The 22,400-nt window shown below is 43.0% G+C and overlaps 1 protein-coding gene across 8 annotated transcripts in view; it reads right to left on the bottom strand.

Moving 5' to 3' along the window:
• Positions 1-212: 212 nt before the first annotated feature.
• The window catches only part of PCM1 (pericentriolar material 1), a 130,676-nt gene continuing 108,488 nt past the window's right edge, over positions 213-22,400 (bottom strand). For 4 of the 8 annotated variants that reach the window (XM_077279656.1, XM_077279654.1, XM_077279658.1 and 1 more), the window contains exons 27-38: positions 19,707-19,843; positions 17,137-17,169; positions 16,907-17,041; positions 15,128-15,322; positions 11,892-11,954; positions 9,041-9,167; positions 6,923-7,083; positions 6,776-6,842; positions 2,804-3,003; positions 2,388-2,480; positions 2,177-2,306; positions 213-532 (exon numbers count right to left, since the gene is read on the bottom strand). In XM_077279656.1, coding sequence (XP_077135771.1) covers positions 507-532; positions 2,177-2,306; positions 2,388-2,480; positions 2,804-3,003; positions 6,776-6,842; positions 6,923-7,083; positions 9,041-9,167; positions 11,892-11,954; positions 15,128-15,322; positions 16,907-17,041; positions 17,137-17,169; positions 19,707-19,843 — 1,367 coding nt within the window. In that variant the 3' untranslated portion in view covers positions 213-506. The remainder of the gene's footprint in view (positions 533-2,176; positions 2,307-2,387; positions 2,481-2,803; positions 3,004-6,775; positions 6,843-6,922; positions 7,084-9,040; positions 9,168-11,891; positions 11,955-15,127; positions 15,323-16,906; positions 17,042-17,136; positions 17,170-19,706; positions 19,844-22,400) is intronic. The other 4 variants (XM_077279661.1, XM_077279660.1, XM_077279659.1 and 1 more) reach the window with 3 other exon arrangements.

The following is a 22,400-nucleotide window of genomic DNA, read 5'->3' on the forward strand; positions in this document are numbered from 1 at the left end:
TCCCTTAGACAAACAGACTTAGATTGGGGAGCAGAGCATTTCATAGGTGAAAATGATCGGCTTATTTTCCCCAAATTATATGATCAAGCAAGATGTGCAATTTTAGAAATGATAAGCTGGAACTGCTCATGTTAGGAGATAATGCATGACCAATGAGTGTCATTTTCAGACACCAAGCTTTACAGACAACTTTACAGGGGGTAAAACACGAGTACAGATAAACCAAAACTTTATTTAGAACTTCATTGTAACAATTCCGAATTTACAAAAAGAAAACCATAGAAAGAAATAGATTAGGACATGGAAGATGAACAGTGTTCGGACTTCTTAATCCACGAAGGATTCCTTACATAACTAGAACGGACAGGTTTATCCTTAACTCAACTGATCCCAAATGGCTGCATCCTAAGACATCACCTATTTTTTATTTAAACTTTCAAACTTAGAAGGTATAGTGCAGATTTATCATTTGCTTCAGGTCTGGATTGAGTGACGATCAGCGTATTTCAGGCAGGATGGGATCCAATACTTTCTGCAAGAAAATAAACCAAAGAATATAAAATGTAAACCTGTAGCGTGCCAGCGATGCACTACCCTGACCCAGCCCTGCTAAAGAGTTATTCTCTTCTGGCTACTGGGGCTAGCGTACCCCACTAAGGTTTCCAGGCAGACTGCAAGAAATACAAAATTCTGGAAAACTTCTATAAACCTCTTTCTAGTGATATTTTAGTTTACCAGTTTTTGTCAGTGGCCAATTATTGCATTTGCTTCCCCCTTCTTCCAAGATTTGCGTTATTGACATAACCATATGTGGGCTGTTTTCCTGTGGGACAGGTTGTAGTTATGAATGACACCATATATTTTGACATATAATACACAGTCAGCAATTGTTTTTTGGGGGAATGTATGGTAAAAATGATCTGGCAACATCATTTTGTAGGACAGTACAATTACAGAGATACCCAAATTTTATAGGTTTTTGATTTGTTTTAACCCCTTTCTGACCTCGGACGGGATAGTACGTCCGAGGTCAGATACCACGCTTTGATGCAGGGCTCCAGTGGTGGGCATCAAAGCCGGGACATGTCAGCCGTTTTGAACAGCTGACATGTGCCCACAATAGCGGCGGGTGAAATCGCGATTCACCCGCCGCTATTAACTAGTTAAATGCCGCTGTCAAACGCTGACAGCTGCATTTAACCGGCGCTTCCAGCCATCCGGCCGGAAATGAGCGCATCGCTGACCCCCGTCATATGATCGGGGGTCAGCGATGCTTCTGCATAGTAACCCTAGAGGTCCTTGAGACCTCTATGGTTACTGATCCCGGCTAGCTGTGAGCGACGCTCATAGCACACCTGCAATTCAGCTACATAGCAGCGATCTGATGATGTAGCAGAGGCGATCGAGTTGTGCCAGCTTCTAGCCTCCTATGGAAGCTATTGAAGCATGGCAAAAGTAAAAAAAAAAAAAAAAAAGTAAAAAAGAAATGTGAAAAAAAAAAAAAAAGTTTAAATCACCCCCCTTTCGCCCCATTCAAAATAAATCAATAATAATAACAAAAAAAAAATCAAACCTACACATTTGGTATCGCCGCGTTCAGAATCGTCCGATCTATCAATAAAAAAAAAAGGATTAACCTGATCGCTAAACGGCGTAGCGAGAAAAATTTTTGAAAAGCCAGAATTATGTTTTTTTTTGCCGCGACATTGCATTAAAATGCAATAACGGGTGATCAAAAGAATGTATCTTTTCGATGGAAAAGTAAAAAAAGTTATGGCTCTGGGAAGGAGGGGAGCGAAAAACGAACACTGAAAAACGGAAAATCCCAAGTTCACGAAGGGATTAAAGTGGTAAAAACAAAAAAAAAAATCAGAAATTTGTATAAACAAAAAATAAACTTTGGTTTGTGTCGCCATTTGCCAAGAAAAGTAAATTATTTTTCTGTCAATGGAGCCCTGTGAGGGGTTAATTGTTCAGTGGCAAGCTGATGATGTTATTGATATTCATTTTGACTGCCTTTTTATTAGAAAGGCATGGAGGCTGAACATTTTTCATCAAATCAAACTTTTACTATCATGCCAATACTAAATATGCTTATTTTTAAACCTAGTAAAAGGGGTGTGTGTGATACAGGGAGAAGATGCAGCGCTGGGTACACAGGAGATGGAGAACTCACCCGGCTCTTTCAGTGACAATGCGTCTCCTGCCAACTCCTCCGCACCGTTTCCTTGTCCATTCAAACTCAGAATCTCATCACATAAATTGTTTTTCAGTTCGTCCTTCTCCATCTCAGCCATTAGCTCACTCTGGAAACAAGAAATCAAAATTATAATTGGAACAGTAAAGTCATTTAATTTTCTTAATTTTGAAACTTAACACATAAGTACCTTGGGTAAGGTTAGTTTAAGAGGCAAATCCTCAACTTTCACAAAGTCCTCTTCATCAGATTTCTGACTCAGATTGCCAGAACCAGTTTCCTGCTATGGAAAAAGCAAACTTCTAAATAAAAAAAATGAATTGGTCAAGGGGCAGAGGTTCGCTAGGGAGTCGTAATAGTCATAACTGACATTCCATCTCCAGTCTGCACTTGTCACAAAGCTAACAGTCCAGACCAAAACAGATCTCTCAATCTATGCAGGTGGCCATGCGGACAGTTGTAAAAAGTAATAATTTCTGTGATCAGTGGAGAAGTATTCGCCCCACAGACAGTTACCAGCAGAAGGCAGGTCTGAAGTTCAGAGACGCCTTGTAATATTTTCTATATTCAGTTTGGGGACTTTATCACACATAAATGATGACTTACGAATTCATTAACTATCACGGGGGAATCGGTTGCTGGGCTGCCAGGTCCTGAGCTTTCTGCGGATGCCAGTGACGACTTGGTGTCAACATCTACAGGTGACAATATATCGTCCTCTTTACTCAGCAGCAATGGGGCCACATTTTCTGCTGCGGAGTTTGCTGGTGAACCCTTCTTGTCTTCCTCCGATGTCTGGTCTTCTCCTAGATCAAGATCACAGGACATAAGAGAATACATGCTTATTCACATTTTAGACAGTTCACATCACACTTGACTGAAGATTGAGATTCCATCAGGGGCTTCTATCTGAAGCCCACAAAATGGGATCTGCACAGAACCCTCAAAGAATCATTCCCTATAATGACACAATCACTTAGTGCTTCACTTGGCCCCCATTCTGACAGTGTTAAGTCTTTTAGGGCAGACACAAAAGCATGGCCTGCCACTCTTGTCTAAAAAGCAGATACTCCCACACCAGAGGCCACATGGAGCACAAGGTGACCCCATCTGCCTCATAGTGAATGGCTCTGTTAGGCTATGTGCACACGTTCATGTTTGTTCGCGTTTTTCGCTATAAAAACGCGAAAAAAAGGCTCACATTAAGCACCCTATTTTTAGAATGCATTACGAATTTTTTCTTTGTGCGGAATCGCGGGGATTCCACACACATAAGAATGTATTGATCCGTTTACTTTCCGTATGGGGCTATGCCCACCATGCGGGAAGTAAGCGGATCATGTGCAGATGGTACCCAGGGTGGTGGAGAGGAGACTCTCCTCCAGGCCCTGAGTACCATATAATTGTTTAAAAAAAAAAAAATGAAAATAAAAAAATCATGATATTCTCACCTTCCGGCTTCCCCAGCAGCCTTTCCCGCTCCTCGCAATGCTTCTGTTCCCAATAATGCCTTGCGGCAATGACCTGTGATGACGTGCGGACTCGCGAGACTGCTACATCATCTGAGGTCATTGCCACAAAGCATTACTGGGACCGGAGCATGGCAAGGAGCGGGAAGACTGCTGGGGAAGCCGGAAGGTGAGAATATCACGATTTTTTTTTTATTATTATTTTTAACACTATCTTTTACTATTGATGCTGCATAGGCAGCATCAATAGTAAAAAGTTGGTCACACTTGTCAAACACTGTGTTAGACAAATGTGACCAACCTGTCAGTCAGTTTTCCAAGCGATGCTACAGATCGCTTGGAAAAAGCCAGCATTCTGCAAGCTAAATACGCTAGTGTTTAGCGGGAATACGCATGCCAATTCCGCATGCGATATACCCGCGGCAGGAGTTGCAGAATTACCGCACAAATTTCCGCGGCAATTCTGCAACGTGTGCACTTAGCCTAAGTGGTTCTGCTTCAAATATTTTTTTTTTTGGTTGCATCTTCTCATGTAAGCACCTGACAAAGTCATGAACATGTGGGGCAAACATGATGTGAACCTGGATTCTTATTTTTATTCCACACTCTGAATGTTTTCCAAAACAAGGAAGTTGTGACGGTAACTAGAGTACAACTACTAAGAAGTCTCCCACTTACAGACCTCTTAACAAATTTACATAATCTCTTCAGCAACTTTTTATACAACAGCATTTTACAAAGGCATTTAGATTAAAAAAAAAAACTGAAAAAAAACAAACTGTCATAATCATGACGACCCATACAATGAAGTTCACACGCTATTTAAACAATGTATTTAGTGATGTAAGAATGCTGCAAAAAAGAACGGCTTGTTTTCCTCCCTTGTAATGGGATAAAGCTGGAGCCGTCACATCTAGCAATCTGTGTGAAAATTACCATAAAACTAAAACACCATCATATCAACAGCGGCCGCTCACAGTATAAGGGGCTTTTACACGAGCTGGCAGCGTCTTCTGGAGGTACACTGTGATGTAGGCCACAGTATAAGTATATGGGCAGATCCACAAAACTTGTTTAACTTTTAGCCGTTTATTTTTTACCGTGTGATGGGGTGGAGGATCATTTTTGAGTGCCTTTTGACAATTTTGACCACCAGTGTTTTTTTTTTTTAAATTTTGGGTCATCTTTTTCACTGGCGTTTTCCTGACTTTTTTTTATTCATTATTCCTTTCAACAATTAATAAAACCAAAAGCAGGAACACTGTCGAAATGCTCAAAAAGACGCCGGGTTGTCTTTGGAGACTCCCCTTGACTTGTATAATAAAGTGTCTTCAGGAAGTGAGATGCCTAAAGAACGGTCAGCTCGCTTCTGTGAATTGCTTGGCGTCTTCGAAAATCTGAAGCAGTTAAAAGATGCTCAAAAAACTGAATAGTACAGCAAGTTTTTTCTTTTGTTACATAAAAATGCATATATTCATTCTTTTGACTGTTTTTTCAGAGCTTTTCCCTTTTGTTTTAAGAGCAGAATCTGCCTGAAAAAGACATGAGCACATTCTTTACCAGTGGCATTCATCACAATATGTATTTTTGTGCTGGATCTTCTGAATGGAGTACAGCAGACCAAAGTACATCGGCCCAAAAGATGTCAGAAGGGCAATTTTTTGGCCTCTATCAGTTAAATAACGCCTATGGATACGTTTGTCATTTGTTCAGTTTGTGAAGAAACACGCTACATTAACCCCTTCCTGATGTCGGACGGGATAGTACGTCCGACGTCAGGTCCCCTGCTTTGATGCAGGGCTCCGCGGTGAGCCCGCATCAAAGCCGAGACATGTCAGCTGTTTTGAACAGCTGACATGTGCCCGCAATAGCGGCGGGTGAAATCGCGATTCACCTGCCGCTATTAACTAGTTAAATGCCGCTGTCAAACGCAGACAGCGGCATTTAACTACCGCATCCGGCCGGGCGGCCGGAAATGACATCATCGCCGACCCCCGTCACATGATCGGGGGTCGGCGATGCTTCAGTATTGTAACCATAGAGGTCCTTGAGACCTCTATGGTTACTGATCGCCGGTAGCTGTGAGCGCCACCCTGTGGTCGGCGCTCACAGCACACCTGATTTTCTGCTGCATAGCAGCGATCTGATGATCGCTGTTATGTAGCAGAGGCGGTCGAGTTGTGCCTGCTTCTAGCCTCCCATGGAGGCTATTGAAACATGGCAAAAGTAAAAAAAAAAAGTTGAAAAAAATGTGAAAAAAATAAAAAAAATATAAAAGTTTAAATGACCCCCCTTTCGCCCCAATCAAAATAAATCAATAAAAAAAATCAAACCTACACATATTTGGTATCGCCACGTTCAGAATCGCCCGATCAATAAAAGAAAGCATTAACCTGATCGCTAAACGGCGTAATGAGAAAAAAATCCGAAACGCCAGAATTACAGTTTTTTGGTCGTCGTGACATTGCATTAAAATGCAATAATGGGCGATCAAAAGAACGTATCTGCACCGAAATGGTATCATTAAAAACGCCAGCTCGGCACGCAAAAAATAAGCCCTCAACCGACCCCAGATCATGAAAAATGGAGACGCTACGAGTATCGGAAAATGGCGCAATTTTTTTTTTTTTTAGCAAAGTTTGGAATTTTTTTTCACCACTTAGGTAAAAAATAACCTAGTCATGTTAGGTGTCTATGAACTCATAATGACCTGGAGAATCATAATGGCAGGTCAGTTTTAGCATTTAGTGAACCTAGCAAAAAAGCCAAGCAAAAAACAAGTGTGGGATTGCACTTTTTTTTTGCAATTTCACTGCACTTGGAATTTTTTTCCCGTTTTCTAGTACACGACATGGTAAAACCAATGATGTCGTTCAAAAGTACAACTCGTCCCGCAAAAAATAAGCCCTCACATGGCCAAACTGATGGAAAAATAAAAAAGTGGGAAAATCCCACGGTCATGAAGGGGTTAATGCACTGCATATTAGTTAATCTTTCTGAAGTTACAAATTTTCTTAATTGTGAATATCCAAACTGCTCTGTACACAACGGTCCATTAGCATAATAGAGATCATCAAAACATGCTGCTTACAACATGGAGATAAATTACCTGTTTCCTGTCTCGGCAGCGCAGAATTTTCGCTTTTTGCCATTTCCTTTGGACTGTTGTTTAAAACCTGTAATTAAATAGAACAAGTCATTGAACATTGTTCTGCAATGATCAGAAAACGATGACCAACATCTACAGAAAACTCACTGGCTCTGCTTCACGTTCCTCTGCCTTCTCAGTGCTGGCTTCTAGTGAGGTCTGTACGTCTACAGGTCCTGCATCGAAATCATAATTCTCCTCCTCCTCTTCATTTTCATCTTCTCCGCTGCCATAATTTGTTAAAGCCTGTGTTTCTGCTTTGGATAAGCCTAATGCATAAAGACAATACATACAATGATTTAAAGGGGTTGTTCTACTTTAAAGACTTTTTTTTTTTTTTCATTTTAATGCAAAAAATATTTTTGGGAATGTGTGTTCATTAAAAATGTTGCACCATTTGGCCTTCATAGGCCCTTTCTTTCCCTGCATCTGCAGCTTTCCCAATGTCTGTCAGTGGAGAGGAGCTACAGAAAAAGACAGGGAAAAGTTACAACCTCCCCCATCAGAGGGTCAGAGATCACAGCCAACTCATTCTGCAGCCAGCAATAGACAGTGCAGCATAAAGGCTATAGAAGGCAAATGGTGCAACGTTTTTGATGAAACCCAACTGCAAAAAATTGTTTTTGGCTCCAATTGTTTACACTTAAAGGGAATCTGTCACCCCAAAAATCGTATATGAGATAAGCCCCCGATGTATCCTGAAAGGTAAGAAAAACAGGTTATATTATAGTTACCCAGGGGCGGTCCTGCTGCGGACCGGTCCGATGAGCGTCGCGGTCCGGGGCCTCCCATCTTCATACGATGATGTCCTCTTCTTGTCTTCACGCTGCGGCTCCGGCGTACTTTGTCTGTCCTGTTGAGGGCAGAGCAAAGTACTGAAGTGCGCAGGTGCCGGGAAAGGTCAGAGAAGTCCGATGCCTGCACACTGCAGTACTTTGCTCTGCACTCAACAGGGCAAATCAGTACGCCGGAGCCGCGGCAGGAAGACAAGAAGAGGACGTCATCGTAGGAAGATAGGAGGCGCTGGACCGGACCGCGACGCCCATCGGACCGGACCGCAGAAGGACCGCCCCTGGGTGAGTACAATCTAACCTCTTTCTTACCTTTCAGGATACATCAAGGGCTTATCTACAGCATTACAGAATGCTGTAGATAAGCCCCTGATGCCGGTGCCCTTATCTCATATACGATTTTTGGGGTGACAGATTCCCTTTAATAAAAAATAAATAAATAAACCTTCAAGTTCTGCAAACCCCCTAGCAAAACAAATGTGCACATGGTAGTGTTTTAATCACATATGTATAAGAATTAATATAAAACTTGGTGAAAGCACTTTAACATTAAAGTTGACCTACTTTCAGTGTAAAAAATATTAATATGGTCCTGTGTCCCCCAGTGAGGCGAAGGAGAAAAATATTAATACTGTTAAACTTCACCTTTAGCCCAATTGAAGCCATAGCATAGAAAGCCAATTACAAAGCTAGACTGCTTCTGTGGGTTTATATGGAGGAGAACAGCACTTGCTGGACGGCTGAATACACACCTACTAGATCATGCAGTTTAGGGGCACAGCAGCCCCCTGTCCCACTGATCTGTAGAGTTTCCAATGATTGGACCCCCTCCCATGTAACATTACTTATCCAGTGGACAGATAATACACATTTACCACTGGTTCACCCTTTACCCTCATCCCCTAGTTGAACAATGCTTTGTGACTCCAGTTTTCCAGCTATTTCCTACTGCATTCACATTCCCAAGCCAACATTTACACTACACCCATATAGTCAATCAGCATCTTTGCCATTGGTCTGAAACCTGTTCACACTAGTGGTTTCTATTGCCCCCAGTACAACTATGCCGAATAAATATTAAACAGAAACCAGAAAAATTTATCATAAGTCATCAGGTTCTGTTGTACAAAAAGTGACTCATGTATGCAGATTTTTTTTTTATTTGGATTGTTTCCGATAGCCAACAGTTTATGCCCCTAAAAGATGCCACCTACACACTGGAATACACAAGAGGCCAATCCAAGGCACTGGGTTTTATTAAGACACTGTAAAACCAATTAAAAATGCTAGTCTTCATCTATAACATCCAATGTATATGTAAGCTTCAGATACTATATCCTTATCTATGGGAAAAATTCCCCAATTCATTAACATGTGTGTATACAAAACCTAAGACCTAAGAATCATCAAGTGAATAAAGAAAAAAAATACATACTGATGGATACGGGTAAGTTTTCATTTCCATCTTCATCGTCTGAAATGTCAGATCTTCCACTTAGAGCTTCAGATACATCAATATTTTTGGTCTGAGTTTTTGCCAAGGTCTCGGTTTCATCTTTGTCCTAACAAGCAAAGACATTTAAATAGAGCCACAACTTCAGTGCCAGGTAGTGCAGGACGAGACGACGTGGTGATCGGATGTCACTAGTGGGAGCGGACAGTCTCCACTCTGATAACATAAGGTGTATGTGCTTTCCAGAACACATGTGCCTCCTACTGACACACAGCTTGAACTGCAGCCAGTGTGTGTGGCGTATACTGTAGATGAGGAGCTAACCTTTTGTGTCTACTTAGTGTTCGCCTCCTAGCGGCAGCAGCAGACACCCACGGTCTGTGTCCCCAATGAGGCGAAGGAGAAACCCCTGTTACGCAGCTGTAGATAGTGCGGTATTCTCCGTCCCGGGGTCCTGCGCCGAGTCTCTTCCTGCTCTCATGTTGTATGGTTGTTTACAGTGCTGACGTCACAAGCAGCCAATAATGGAGCAAAGAGGCTTTTAGCGGGTCGTGACGTCAACACCACCAGAGCCAGGGATTGGCTGCAACACTATCATTGTGGCGTCAGCACTGCAGCCAATAACGAACACCAGGAGCAGCAGCGGAGATTCATTCTTGGACCCAAGTAGAGTAGAAAAAGAAAAAAGTTGTTTTTTTTCTATGCAAACTTAAGCCAGGAAATAAGGGTTTTCCAAAACCGGAAAACCCCTTCAAGCACAGAGATTACTAAAATGAAGGCCCCTCCATGTAAAATGTATGAGCTGTAATAGCCCGAGCAGGGAACCCTTCTCTGATACATAAATAATCCCTATTTAGACACACTGACGGCTGACATCAGGCCATCCTCTGAATGCTCGCTGGTACTTTACAATGCTCCTTCATATTTCTGGCACACTTCTATTTTTTTATATTTAAAAAATAAACACTTTATAAAAAATGACAATTTCCAGAAAGCCTAAAAATCGGAGCATGAAAATAGATGCTGGGAGTGTTAAATGGAACCTGTCAGCAGGATTGTGCACAGTAACCTACAGTGTCAGGTCTGAGCCGTTATACTGATTACAATGATACCTTGGTTGATAAAACCCGTCTTGCGGTTGTTCTTTAATCTCTATTTTCAGTTTGTAGTTAAAAGGAATCTGTCACCGCAAAAATCGTATATGAACTAAGGCCACCACCGGCTTCAGGGGCTTATCTACAGCATTCTGAACTGCTGTAGATAAGCTCCTGATGTATCCTGAAAGGTAAGAAAAACAGGATAGATTATACTCACCCAGGGGCGGTCCCGGTACGATGGGCGTCGCGGTCCGGGGCCTCCCATCTTCTTACGATGACGTCCTCTTCTTGTCTTCCTGCCGCGGCTCCGGCCCAGGCGTACTTTATCTGTCCTGTTGAGGGTAGAGCAAAGTACTGCAGAGCGCAGGCACCAAGAAAGGTCAGAGAAGCCCAGCGCCTGTGCACTGCAGTACTTTGCTCTGCCCTCAACAGGACAGATAAAGTACACCTGGACCGGAGCCGCGGCAGGAAGACAAGAAGAGGACGTCATCGTAAGAATATGGGAGGCCCCGGACCGGACCGCGAAGCCCATCGTACCGGGACCGCCCCTGGGTGAGTATAATCTAACCTCTTTTTCTTATCTTTCAGGATACATCGGGGGCTTATCTACAGCATTACAGAATGATGTAGATAAGCCCCTGATGCCGGTGGCCTTATCTCAAATAGGATTTTTGGGGTGACAGATTCCCTTTAATGATATGCTCGTGCTCCGGGGCGTCCTGTGGGGGGTCTTCATGTGGTGCTCTGATTAGGTATTCCTCAGTATGGCTTTTGACAGGTCACTGATATATGTGAAAAAAAAAATCACCTGCAGCACACAGGCGCCTGTGCTGCAGCCTGTTCACATGTGTAATGTGCAGTTAATTATTATTTTTTTATGGTATACATTAATTCATCAAAAAAATAAATCAGTCTGAATATGGAGCTGGCCGCGCCTATGCAGTAGCAGCTATCGGCGATCCGATAGCTGCTACTGTGCAAGTGCCGCCATCTTGCTAATACCTATTCAAAGCACGACATGAAGACCCCCCTCACAGGCCGCCCCGGATCACGAGCATATCATTAACTCAAAACTGAAAATAAATATTAAGTAATAACCACAAGATGGATTTCATCAACCAAGGTATCATTGCAATCAGTATAATGGTGCTGACCTGACAGTGTAGGTTACTGTGCACAATAATTGTTTGTACAGATGAACAAGGCACTTTCAGGTATCTTGAAATTGTACCCAAGGATGAGCCAGACTTGTGCAAGTCCACAATTCTCTTCCTGATACCTTGGCTGATTTCTTGAGGCTTTCCAATGATGCTACACAAAGAAGCAGTGTGTTTCAGGTGTGCATTAAAATACATCAACAGGTGTGTCTCTAACAGATATTGCCAAAAACCCTATCAGAAGCTTCCAAACACATGACATCATTTGGGCAGGCCAGAATTGTTTAAAAGCATAGGAATTTTAGTGTATGTAAACTTTTGACCTTGCAGTAAGTAATAAAAATGCCTTAAAACATTCTCTCTCATTCTGGCATTTGACAAATATTATATAGTTACTAATCCTAATTGACCTAAAGCGGGAAAGGTTTATTCTGATTTCATGTCCGATACAGAGAAAAACATGCATGTGTGTTTATATAGCCAGGTAAACTTCTAGTGTCAACTGTACATGTAATACATCAACCACAGAAATACGTGTACAGACAGACAGATCTACATGTTAATTACTCATACACATACCTTATCTTCATCATCAATCTCCCCGGTTTCGGGACTTTCTTCACCCACAAACATTTTCTTAGCCTAGGAGAGAATATCCAGATGAAATGGTGTACTGGGCCCTCATGTGGTCAGGTGGGTAAATTATGCTGCTTTCTAATTTATGTGAATGTTCTTCCATCATTTCCACTTCTTCAGTATATGGCCCATTAACCCCTTCATGACCACGAGCTTTTTTTAAAGTCTTCTTCTATTGACATTACCATACAAGAATTTGTTTGTTTTTTTGCATGGAATACTTAAGTTTCCATTGATATTATTTGGGGTAGATATGACGATTTAATCACTTATGGCATTTTTTGAGGTGCTGCGGTGCAAAAAAAATAAATGCAATTCCAGAGTTTAGGTTTTTTTTCTCTTTATAGTATTACTGATCGGGTTAATTATATTTATATTATGATAGATGGGACATTTAAAAAATGCAGCTATACTAAATATTTTTTAATGAGAGAAGGAACTGGAGGGAGGTGATGCAATTTTTTTTCTCATACTTTAAAAAGCTTTTTCTTTTATCTAATACATTATTTTTTAGACTCCCCCTAGAGAACTTGAAACGGCAATCTTGCTTATAATATTTTGTCAGACTTAGATTTACGTTGCAAAATCCATTTTTTTTAATTTTTTTATTTATTTTTTTACTGTTTAATGGGTAGTCGAAGCTTGAAATTTTTTTCTTTACAAGAAAAAAAAATTATTGCACATAGATAACAAAAATGAACACATGAGAGGGAAAAAATAAAGTACCAATAGCACACTGATAACAAATGGTTCAATTTACTCATAAGCAAAACAAAATGCTAACTTGAGCAAGAGAGAATATATCTAAGGCTACTGTAGTTTCCCATTTAAACTGCAGCCAAAGGCTTTGGTCAGAAAAGCAAAAACTAAACAAAAAATGTAGGATTTCGGACCCCATTATAAGGGATCGTTCACATGAATGTATTAAACACTTTGGTGCTATCTTCATGCAAAAGTATTAGTATACTAACAGCACAAAGAGCAATCCAAGTCAATGGTCTAGTTCAGAGGAACATTTCACACAGTCTGATAGTCTGTGTGCAAAAAAAAATAAAAATCGCATCATGCAATAATACTGTGATCTGTATTCCAGATCACACTCGCTCATTATAAGTCAAGGGCTGCGTAAAAAAACAGATTTCAAGGGTTACCATCAGTGATGAGTGAACGTGCTTGGGTGTTATCCGAGTATCTTGGGCTCTCGAATAATACATTCTCGTCCCTGCGGCTGCATGTTTTGCGGCGGTAGACAGTTGCAACACATGCGGAGGTTGCCATACAAGCATGTGTTGTGTCTGTCTATCACTGAAAAACACGCAGCCGCAGGGAACCGAATACATTATCAGAGCGCTCCCAAGATACTCCAGACACACGCTATCCGAGCACGTTCTGGTTACCATCCATATGTCATTCATTTTTCACGGATACATTACAATTATAAAGAGACTATTTGTTCTTTATCATTTATTAAAAATTGTTCCTGAAAAACAGAGGTCATGGTCTTGTACAAAAATGCATACGCGGATGGCAGATAAATGCAAAAGTCTGGCACATTGAGGCAATACAGATAACAATACGGATGAAATATCAACAGTTTTTCCTGGACATAAAACTGATGACTTTGCGTCGGTCCGTGTGAATCTGGCCTAATCTAGTGAGGTCTGTGTGTGCGGCTGGTGTCTGTCATATCATTTATCTGGGGCTTTAGTTACTTTTAGTGTTGTGTTACTATGAGTGAAGCGAAAACTAGAACTATAAACATGTTGTATCAACGGATCATCATTTGCAACTGAACATCATTTTAAGAAAAGTCCTGGGCACCGGTCGGGGTGGACCTCTCACCTTTAGGTTGTGCAGGAGAACCTTGTGTTTACCATTAACCAAACAATCACATAACTGTGCTGCAGAGCTGTGGTCACATATAACAGCCCTTTATAGGGCTTCCTGGCAATGCTTGGCGATATCCACTATCTCGATTGCTAAATTAGGATCAGCATTAAATGAATCATGTCACATTATACGATGCAGTTCAGTCTGTGGACAGCATGCTATAGACCAGAAGAAGCGGAGCACACGGATATATAGGTTTGTAGGAAAAGAATAAATATTAATTGTTTGCAGTCATTAAAATCCCTGGAGTCTGAATGCAAAGGAGAGCAGTTTACGGTCCTACTAGTTGACCGCAATCTCTCTGCATGCAGTTAGGCGGTAGTGGCAATCACTGAGTGGACACATGAATACAAGAATCAGGGTTTTAATAAAATGCATTTCCCAGAATCAATTTCTGATCAGCTCCTACTACTCTATACCATTCTGCCTACAGATCAGACAGGTTGTCCACCACTGCTTAATCATGTCAGGGTCACATTTAAAGTAACAATGGATACCCCCCTCCTATAGTGGTGCCGTGTGCATTGCCAGGGCCGCAATTCCTGGCGGTACACATGACATTGTGTGTTAAGTGACCACTGCCGCCAATAAGCAAGGACTGACCAGCAGCAGTCTTTAGAGCGGACGTCTTCTCTGACGGAGTATTGAGGAGCTCCAGCCAATCAGCAGCCGCTCACTGTCTGCAGCGGTCAGATCAGACATGGTCACATAATAGCAGCACTGACATGGAAGGAACGGCAACGCTGTGGGAAGAGACTATCCATTGTTATGTTAAATGGGACCCCAAAATAATGAAAGGGAACCTGTCACCTAATTCATGCAACCAGCATATCAAAGAATATACTCTATAGAGCAGGTTTTAACATCCCACACAGTCCATGTGGACAAGGACACTGTTTAATAAGGATATTGTTGGTTGGAAATGGCTTTTATTCTTCTGTTATAATTTTCAATTACTTTTCAAAATGTAAATTCCATTTGTCCCCGAATATCAGAAACGATATACAACTATACTACTATCAGGCCTCTGAATCTTGACAACTCAATGACTCAGTTTAAAATTTCCTATAAATGTTTTTTTAAAATCAGATTTATAAACCGTTTTACATTTATCCTGAATTGCTATTGAAGATTTGCCCAAAGGAAATCGTACTGCACATAATGTGCCTCCCATCAAAGCAATAAATTGCACGAAGAAAAAGAAATGACAACATATATTAGGCTAGCAAATTCTAAAATCAGTTAATATGACACACTGTATGTTATGACAGAATGGTAAAATCATTGACCTCTTTGGAGAACGACTGCAGAACATCCGCGTCTGACTTGTTCTGGCTTTGGCTCTGCACCGAGCTGCTGCTATTGTCCAGGTCTTGCATCAGCCTGAAGAAGGCCAGCTCATTGAACAACACTTCCGAAATCTCCACAAGAAGATCTTCCCCGCAGTCCTTCAACTTTTTATTACTAAACTTTGCCAATGAATCCTAATACAAAAAAAATTGTAACAGATGAATCAAAAAAAAAAAATCAGTGATCACAATTGTTGTCTATAATCAGTTTTTCCACTATTTTCAAAATACTTTATAGCTGTCAATGAACGGGAACATTCTTGTCTATATATCAGAGGCTGCAAACCGCTATATATCTGCGGTCAGCTGACCAGAAGATCCCATTAGATTCACTCTAGACCATGTCCTGTGAGCTTCTGAGCCGACACAGCACAAATAGGAATTCAGACACCTTTCAAATCTATGGCTTCTCCAACCTGTTGTGGCAATGACATGGGACACATGCAGAGTCCTGGGCCGGCGTAACAGCATGGTACGTATGTGAAGTGGGATCCTGAGGTTACAGCGGTTGGCAGTTTAATAAAAGCGCATAAACTGTTCAGTGAAAAGGTATACATGTAAAGTTACTCAGCCTCTTGATGTAATGAATACATCCATTCAATGCCTACAAACAGACATTAAATATTTATTAATTAAAATTTGTTTTCTAATTCGAGTTTACAGTAGTTGTTCACTGCTTGGACAACCCCTTCTTAAAGCTGTAGTAGTCCATGTAAAATTGAAAAAAAAAACAAAAAATAACACCTCCCCTCCCAGGCACCAGCTTCATACTAGGCATGTCAGTGCCGGATCTACTAGCGCTCGCATGGCATAACTACCGGCGGCCATCGACAAGCTACTTTGCTCATAATTCCTTTTGAAGTGCGATGGAAGCATGAACGCTGCACCACATGTCATGCAAGCGCAGGGAGATGCCGGCGCTGATATAGCTGGAATGCTTCTTTTTTTTTTTTTTTTTTTACACCAGCGGCTACACATTTAAGCTAGGTTTGTCCAAGCAGTGAATAGCCTGTGTGTAAAATGTGAAAATTGTCCCGGCAGATAAAGTGTTAAAGCCAATGCACTATTGCAACCAAATTAATCATTGCTTTGCATGGCTTGAAACACAGTAAATCTCAATTACTCCTTTGTGCACCATAATGTACATAGAGGAGTCTTTATCTTGCATGGTCACTTCCATTATTTTCCGTCGGACACCCAGCAGATATGACAAACGTCTAAGATGAGAAATGCTAAGCACACGCTGCTTAGAAGGGTTTCTTCACTTCTTGGACAGCCCCTTCTACAATACTACAATCACATATGAATAATAAAAATACACTATACTCTTGTTCTATACCAGGGCGGTTGCAACAATGTTGGTGTTAGTGTCTCCCAAGACTCCCGTGACATAAGCGCTGCAGCCAATCAGCGGCCGTTAACTTGCTGCAGCGCTGTCACTTCCTTCGCATGCCTGAGTTTGCAAGGAAGTGAGAGCACCAATACTGGCTGCTGATTGGCTGCAGGTCTCACAAGGCAGAGCAATAACATGGGAGTTAAGGGAGGCACAAAAACCAGATGTAAAACAATAGGTCATTTTCTGGTTCTTTAAGAGAGAATTAGGAATAGTCTCCTCGATGTTAGAGAAGCAGCGATTTCTTACACAAATACTTCTGAACCTATAAGAATAATTTTCCAGTAACAGCTTAGAACGTCGGAGCGACGTAGCTTATCACATACCTGCAGGATGCTGCCCAGCTGCTTGTGAAAGAATTTCACAAATTCTTTGCTCTCATCGTTCTGCTGGGTGAGAGTCAGGACCATTCGTCTGATAGCGGTCAGGAGATGAGGAGAGCACACTTCCTCCATATGTTCCTGCAAACACCCGAACAACGAGCCTCAGAAAATCGCACTAAGCAGGTGACCAGCCAACACAATATACCAAGTTAGAATAGAAAGTCTATGCTTACCTGTTGTCTCTCCAAGACCTCCTGTACGTGCGTCTTCAAAAATAAATGAGGCGGGTAGGGTAAAATAATTATTTAAAATGCCACCCCTATAGCACATCTTCAGAGTCACATCTAGGCATGTCTCATACAAAACAAACTTCTAGTAAGCTTTTAACGCCAAGTTGCAAATAAGTCAACTTATGTTCAACTGCGTTAAAGGAGTTTTCCACTACACGGACCTGATGACGGGTCATCAAGAGGGTCAGTAGGAGTCAGACACAAGCCCTCCCACCCCTCAGTGGTCTCCAGCTCCAGACGCTGCAGTGCTGCACGCCATGGCTCCATCTCACAGTTCAGATGACCTCTGTACTGCAGATCCACGTGAATAAGAGCTGATCAGCAATACCGGGCAGCACCAATTAAACAGTGTGATGGAGCAGAGGAGTTTACATGCGGCCGCTGCAGGAGCTGAGAATGGCACGATGTGGTTACCATATGTCAAACACCTACTTATCCAATATTGATATTAACAAAATCATAGAAGGATATAAAACCCCTTTAAGAAGACAATGTCATGTGATTACCATCTCCGACAAAAAGACTAGAGAAGATGTTGTAAGTGGCTGGTAAAAAAATAATCACTATTGGGAAATTAAACAATACACAGCGGCCTCTCCAGATAATTGTACCATAAACACATCATTGCATGTGCACCTCAGACGATGCGCTGGGCACACGGTGTGTGTGCAAGTACTACAGCCTGTATATCTAATAAGGGGTCGGACATCAACGATGAATATTGCACAACTGTCAAGTTATTTATATATAATCTTTGTATTACTTTATTTGGAAAGCCTGGAGGGAGGAGACGCTCAGGGATGCAAGTCTCCCACCCAGGGATGCACGTCTCCCACCCAGGGACGCAAGTCTCCCACCCAGGGACGCAAGTCTCCCACCCAGGGACGCAAGTCTCCCACCCAGGGACGCAAGTCTCCCACCCAGGGACGCAAGTATTGGAGGTGCAGAGGCGGTAACTGAACCTGGTGAGCATTGCCACGTGAGGAATTGGCAGTGACAATTGGCACAACATGGTTGGCCACGCACAGATTCTTGAGTCACCTTTCAAGGACAGCTCTGCTAATTTTTATCTGTGAGAAAACTTTGGTAAATAAAAATACTAAAAAGGTGTTTTCCATCACAATGATATTGATGATCTGTCCCCGACATTAGTTGATCAACATGGGATAGGTGGGGGTCAAACAAAAAACACCCCCAATCATCAGCTTTTATCACCTCCGGCAGTGGCCTTACATAAACAGCGTGGTGGAAAACACTTAAGATTTCAAAAGCTTTTCTTTTATCTTTTAAAGTGATGAACGTCTGTGAACACCACCATTCCAGAGAAGACCAGGAATTGGCTCTGCATCCCCATGAAAGTTCTCCTTGCACATCGGTGCTCTGGCCACCTGTTAAAGAAACTGCAGCGCGGGCATATTTGGCATAAAAGAGAATTGTAGGTGTATAATGTGCCATGATACAAAAAGAATGACCCTCCTGGGGGTTTAAAAAAACAGAATTTTTATCAAGCATTAGCTGAATGCATTAAGCACTGAAGCCCAATAGGACCTGTATAAATGACATGTAAGATTCACATATTGTGTGGTGAACAGCTGGAAGTAACAGGTGGGAGAGGAAAAAGAATACCAAGTAGACCAGCAAGTGTACGGCGACACATGCTGCTAAAGGAAAAATGTACTGATGCAAAGAATAGTACCCAGATGAGCAGGAACAGTAACCTATGCCGCATCAAGTACACTTATGATCTTGTGTACAAGGATGTAGGCGGAGGAAGCTTACTCTGATTAGGTGACATTAATAGGAAACATGAGTAGAAAATCTGGAGAGCAAAAAAAGCATAAATAGGGTCTCAACTGGTTAAAAACATGGGGTGCACTGGGGAGACGTACGCTCACTTTGTGAAAAGCATGGAACAGCTGCTGCAGGACACGGGTCCAAAGACCGAGGATAATGGTGAAACCGGGTGTATGTCTCCACATCTGCGCTGCTGATATAGATTAATGGCGGACGATATTCTTCAAAGCTTTATTTCAAACTGGTTTATAGTCTACGCATTTCGAGGTCATGCAGGACCTCTTCCTCAGGACCAAACCTTACAAAACTTTTGTAAGGTTTTGTAACTTTTGTAAGGTTGTCCTGAGGAAGAGGTCCTGCATGACCTCGAAACGCGTAGACTATTAACCAATTTGAAATAAAGCTTTGAAGAATATCGTCCACCATCCATCTTTGTCAGCAGCGCAGATTTGGACACATACACCTGGTTTCACTTATAGGAAATAAGAACACAACACTTGGCGACTGGAGGTCAAAGGAAATCTCATGTAGAAATAGAAGAAAATTTTGAGAATACACATCTGCCCAGATAAATCGGGGAGCAAGAAAACAGCGAGGAGGATCAGACGAGTGGACCGGTACAGTTACTAGTTTTATTATTTTACACCATTGTAGCTTGTCAACTCCTTTACTATAAAAATATATAAACCACTTATATAGAAGCTGGAAGCAGTTCTCACCTTCAGAAAGGGAATGACTTCTTTCATAATTGCCTTTATTTGTCGGTCCAGCTGCTGAGTATCAATGCGAGGGCAGGGGACTCCAGCTCCGTCCTCGCCGTACAATCTGCTGTGGCCGGTCTCGTCCTCAGTGGAACCTTTTTAAAGAAGAACTATTATCTCTAGGCGTGCAATGTGCGGCTACTGTCCTCTGCTTTCTTTTAACAAGTTCATGAAAAATTGCAAAACAATTGATATTGTGAAGCTGTCCATTATTTCCAGGCATGCCCCCCACTAGAACAGAATATAACTAGGAATGAACAAGCAAGTTATTTCCTTCACTCACCAAACTAAAAAAAATAACCAGCGGGAGGTCAAATCAAGGTTTCCATCCTGCTCTGGTGAGGCCGAGCTATGACCTGTGACTACAGACCAGTGTCACTAGCCTATGGGTTTTTCCGGGGGACTCTTGCATCTAATTATTGTCTTAGGAGAGGTTCTTATTGTTCAGACTGTAATAACCACATGCTCAGTGAAATATAGAGCTTATATCTATTATGGCAAGAGGAATAACTGAGCCATTAGTAACTGCAAATAGCAAGGTACCGTATTTTTTGGACTGTAAGTTGCACTTAGGTTTTAGAGGAGGAAATTAGAAAAAAATTGAAGCAAAAAATGTGGTCAATTCTGTACTTAATATCCCCCCATCCTGGTATGCATGGTCCCATCATCCCTATCGTGGTGTGCATGGCCCCTGTCACTCACATCCTGGTGTGCATGGCCCCATCATCTCTATCCTGGTATACATGGCCCCATCATCTCTATCCTGGTATACATAGCCCCCTCATCCCCCATCCAGGTGTGCATGGGCCCCCTCATCCCCATCCTGGTATGCATAGGCCCCCTCATCCCCATCCTGGTGTGCATGGGCCCCCTCATGCCCATCCTGGTGAGCCTGGTCCCATATTCCCCATCCTGGTGTGCATGGGCCCCCTCATCCCCATCCTGGTGTGCCTGGTCTTATATTCCCCATCGTGGTGTGCATGGCCCGCATCATCTCTATCCTGGTTATACATAGCCCCCTCATTCCCATCCTTGTGTGCATGGGCTCCCTCAACCCCATCTTGGTGTGCATGGGCCCCCTCATCCCCATCAATCCTGGTATGCATGAGCCCCCTCATCCCCATCCTGGGGTGTGCATGAGCCCCCTCATCCCCATCCTGGGGTGTGCATGGGCCCCCTCATCCCCATCCTGGTGTGCATGGGCCCCCTCATCCCCATCAATCCTGGTATGCATGAGCCCCCTCATCCCCATCATGGGGTGTGCATGAGCCCCCTCATCTCCATCCTGGGGTGTGCATGAGCCCCCTCATCCCCATCTTGGTGTGCATGGGCTCCCTCATCCCCATCAATCCTGGTATGCATGAGCCCCCTCATCCCCATCCTGGGGTGTGCATGAGCCCCCTCATCCCCATCCTGGGGTGTGCATGGGCCCCCTCATCCCCACCAATCCTGGTATGCATGAGCCCCCTCATCCCCATCCTGGGGTGTGCATGAGCCCCCTCATCCCCATTCCTGGGGTGTGCATGAGCCCCCTCATCCCCATCAATCCTGGTATGCATGGGCCCCCTCATCCCCATCCTGGTGTGCATGAGCCTCCTCATCCCTATCCTGGAATGCATGGCCTCCTCATCCCCATCCTGGTATGCATGCCCCCCTTACCCTAGCATGGTAAGCATGGCCCCTCATCCCTATACTGATTGGAATGGTCCACCTCATCCCTATCCTAGTATGCAGTGACCCCATCCCTGTCCTGGTATGCATGGCCCTATCCTTATGTTGGTATGATTGGCCCCCATCCCCTTCCTGGTATGCAGAGTCCCATAGGAGTGGAATGCAGTGAATATTCATTCCCTTTAGCAGCAGCACACGAGTGCACCAGCAGCTGCAGGAAGCCTGCGACTGACTCTGTGTGCGCTACTAAAGAGCAATAAATACTCACTGCCCTCCACGCACATAGTCCCGGCGTGCAGAGCAGTGAGTATTCCGGCAGCTGTCCTTCGGCTTGTAAGCAGCACATGATGTTTCTGCCATGTGCTGCTTACAAGCATAAAGCAGCTGCTGGCACCGGAACAAGACGCTGCGAGGGAGCGCAGGAAGGCAAGTGTAATGGTTTGGGGTTCTTTTCTTTTAATGTTTTTCTGATGGGGCCCTGCATACCAGGAAGGGGATGGGGGCCAATCGTACCAGGATAAGGATGGGGGCCATGCATACCAGGATGCTATTAATGAGAAATGAATATTCATGGCCCTCCATGCCCATGGGCGTGGAATACAGTGAATATTCATTTCTCTCTCAGCGGGCACAGGAGTAAGCCGCAGACACCGGCTCCTGTGCTGCTGCTCCCCACCACGGCCAGAGCAGGTACATCAGGACTATAAAGACACAACCTCATTTTCTAGCATATTTTTGGAAGAAAAAAGTATGTCTTATAGTCCAAAAAATAGGGTAATTGCCAGGCATATACCAAGCATCAGTGAGGGCGATTCTGCATTGCAGTGTAATATGCCAGCCAGTGGCCCTGGGGCTAATTGGGTCAAGCACCTTATTTAGGTCCCAGCTGCAATAGCAACCCATCGTGATTGTGTTGCAGGGGTGCAGACAGCGATAGAGGAGCCCAGACAAGTATCCATTTACATGACGGACTTGTTAATT

This window comes from Ranitomeya variabilis, chromosome 1, assembly GCF_051348905.1.
Source record: "Ranitomeya variabilis isolate aRanVar5 chromosome 1, aRanVar5.hap1, whole genome shotgun sequence".
Classification (NCBI taxonomy): domain Eukaryota; kingdom Metazoa; phylum Chordata; class Amphibia; order Anura; family Dendrobatidae; genus Ranitomeya; species Ranitomeya variabilis.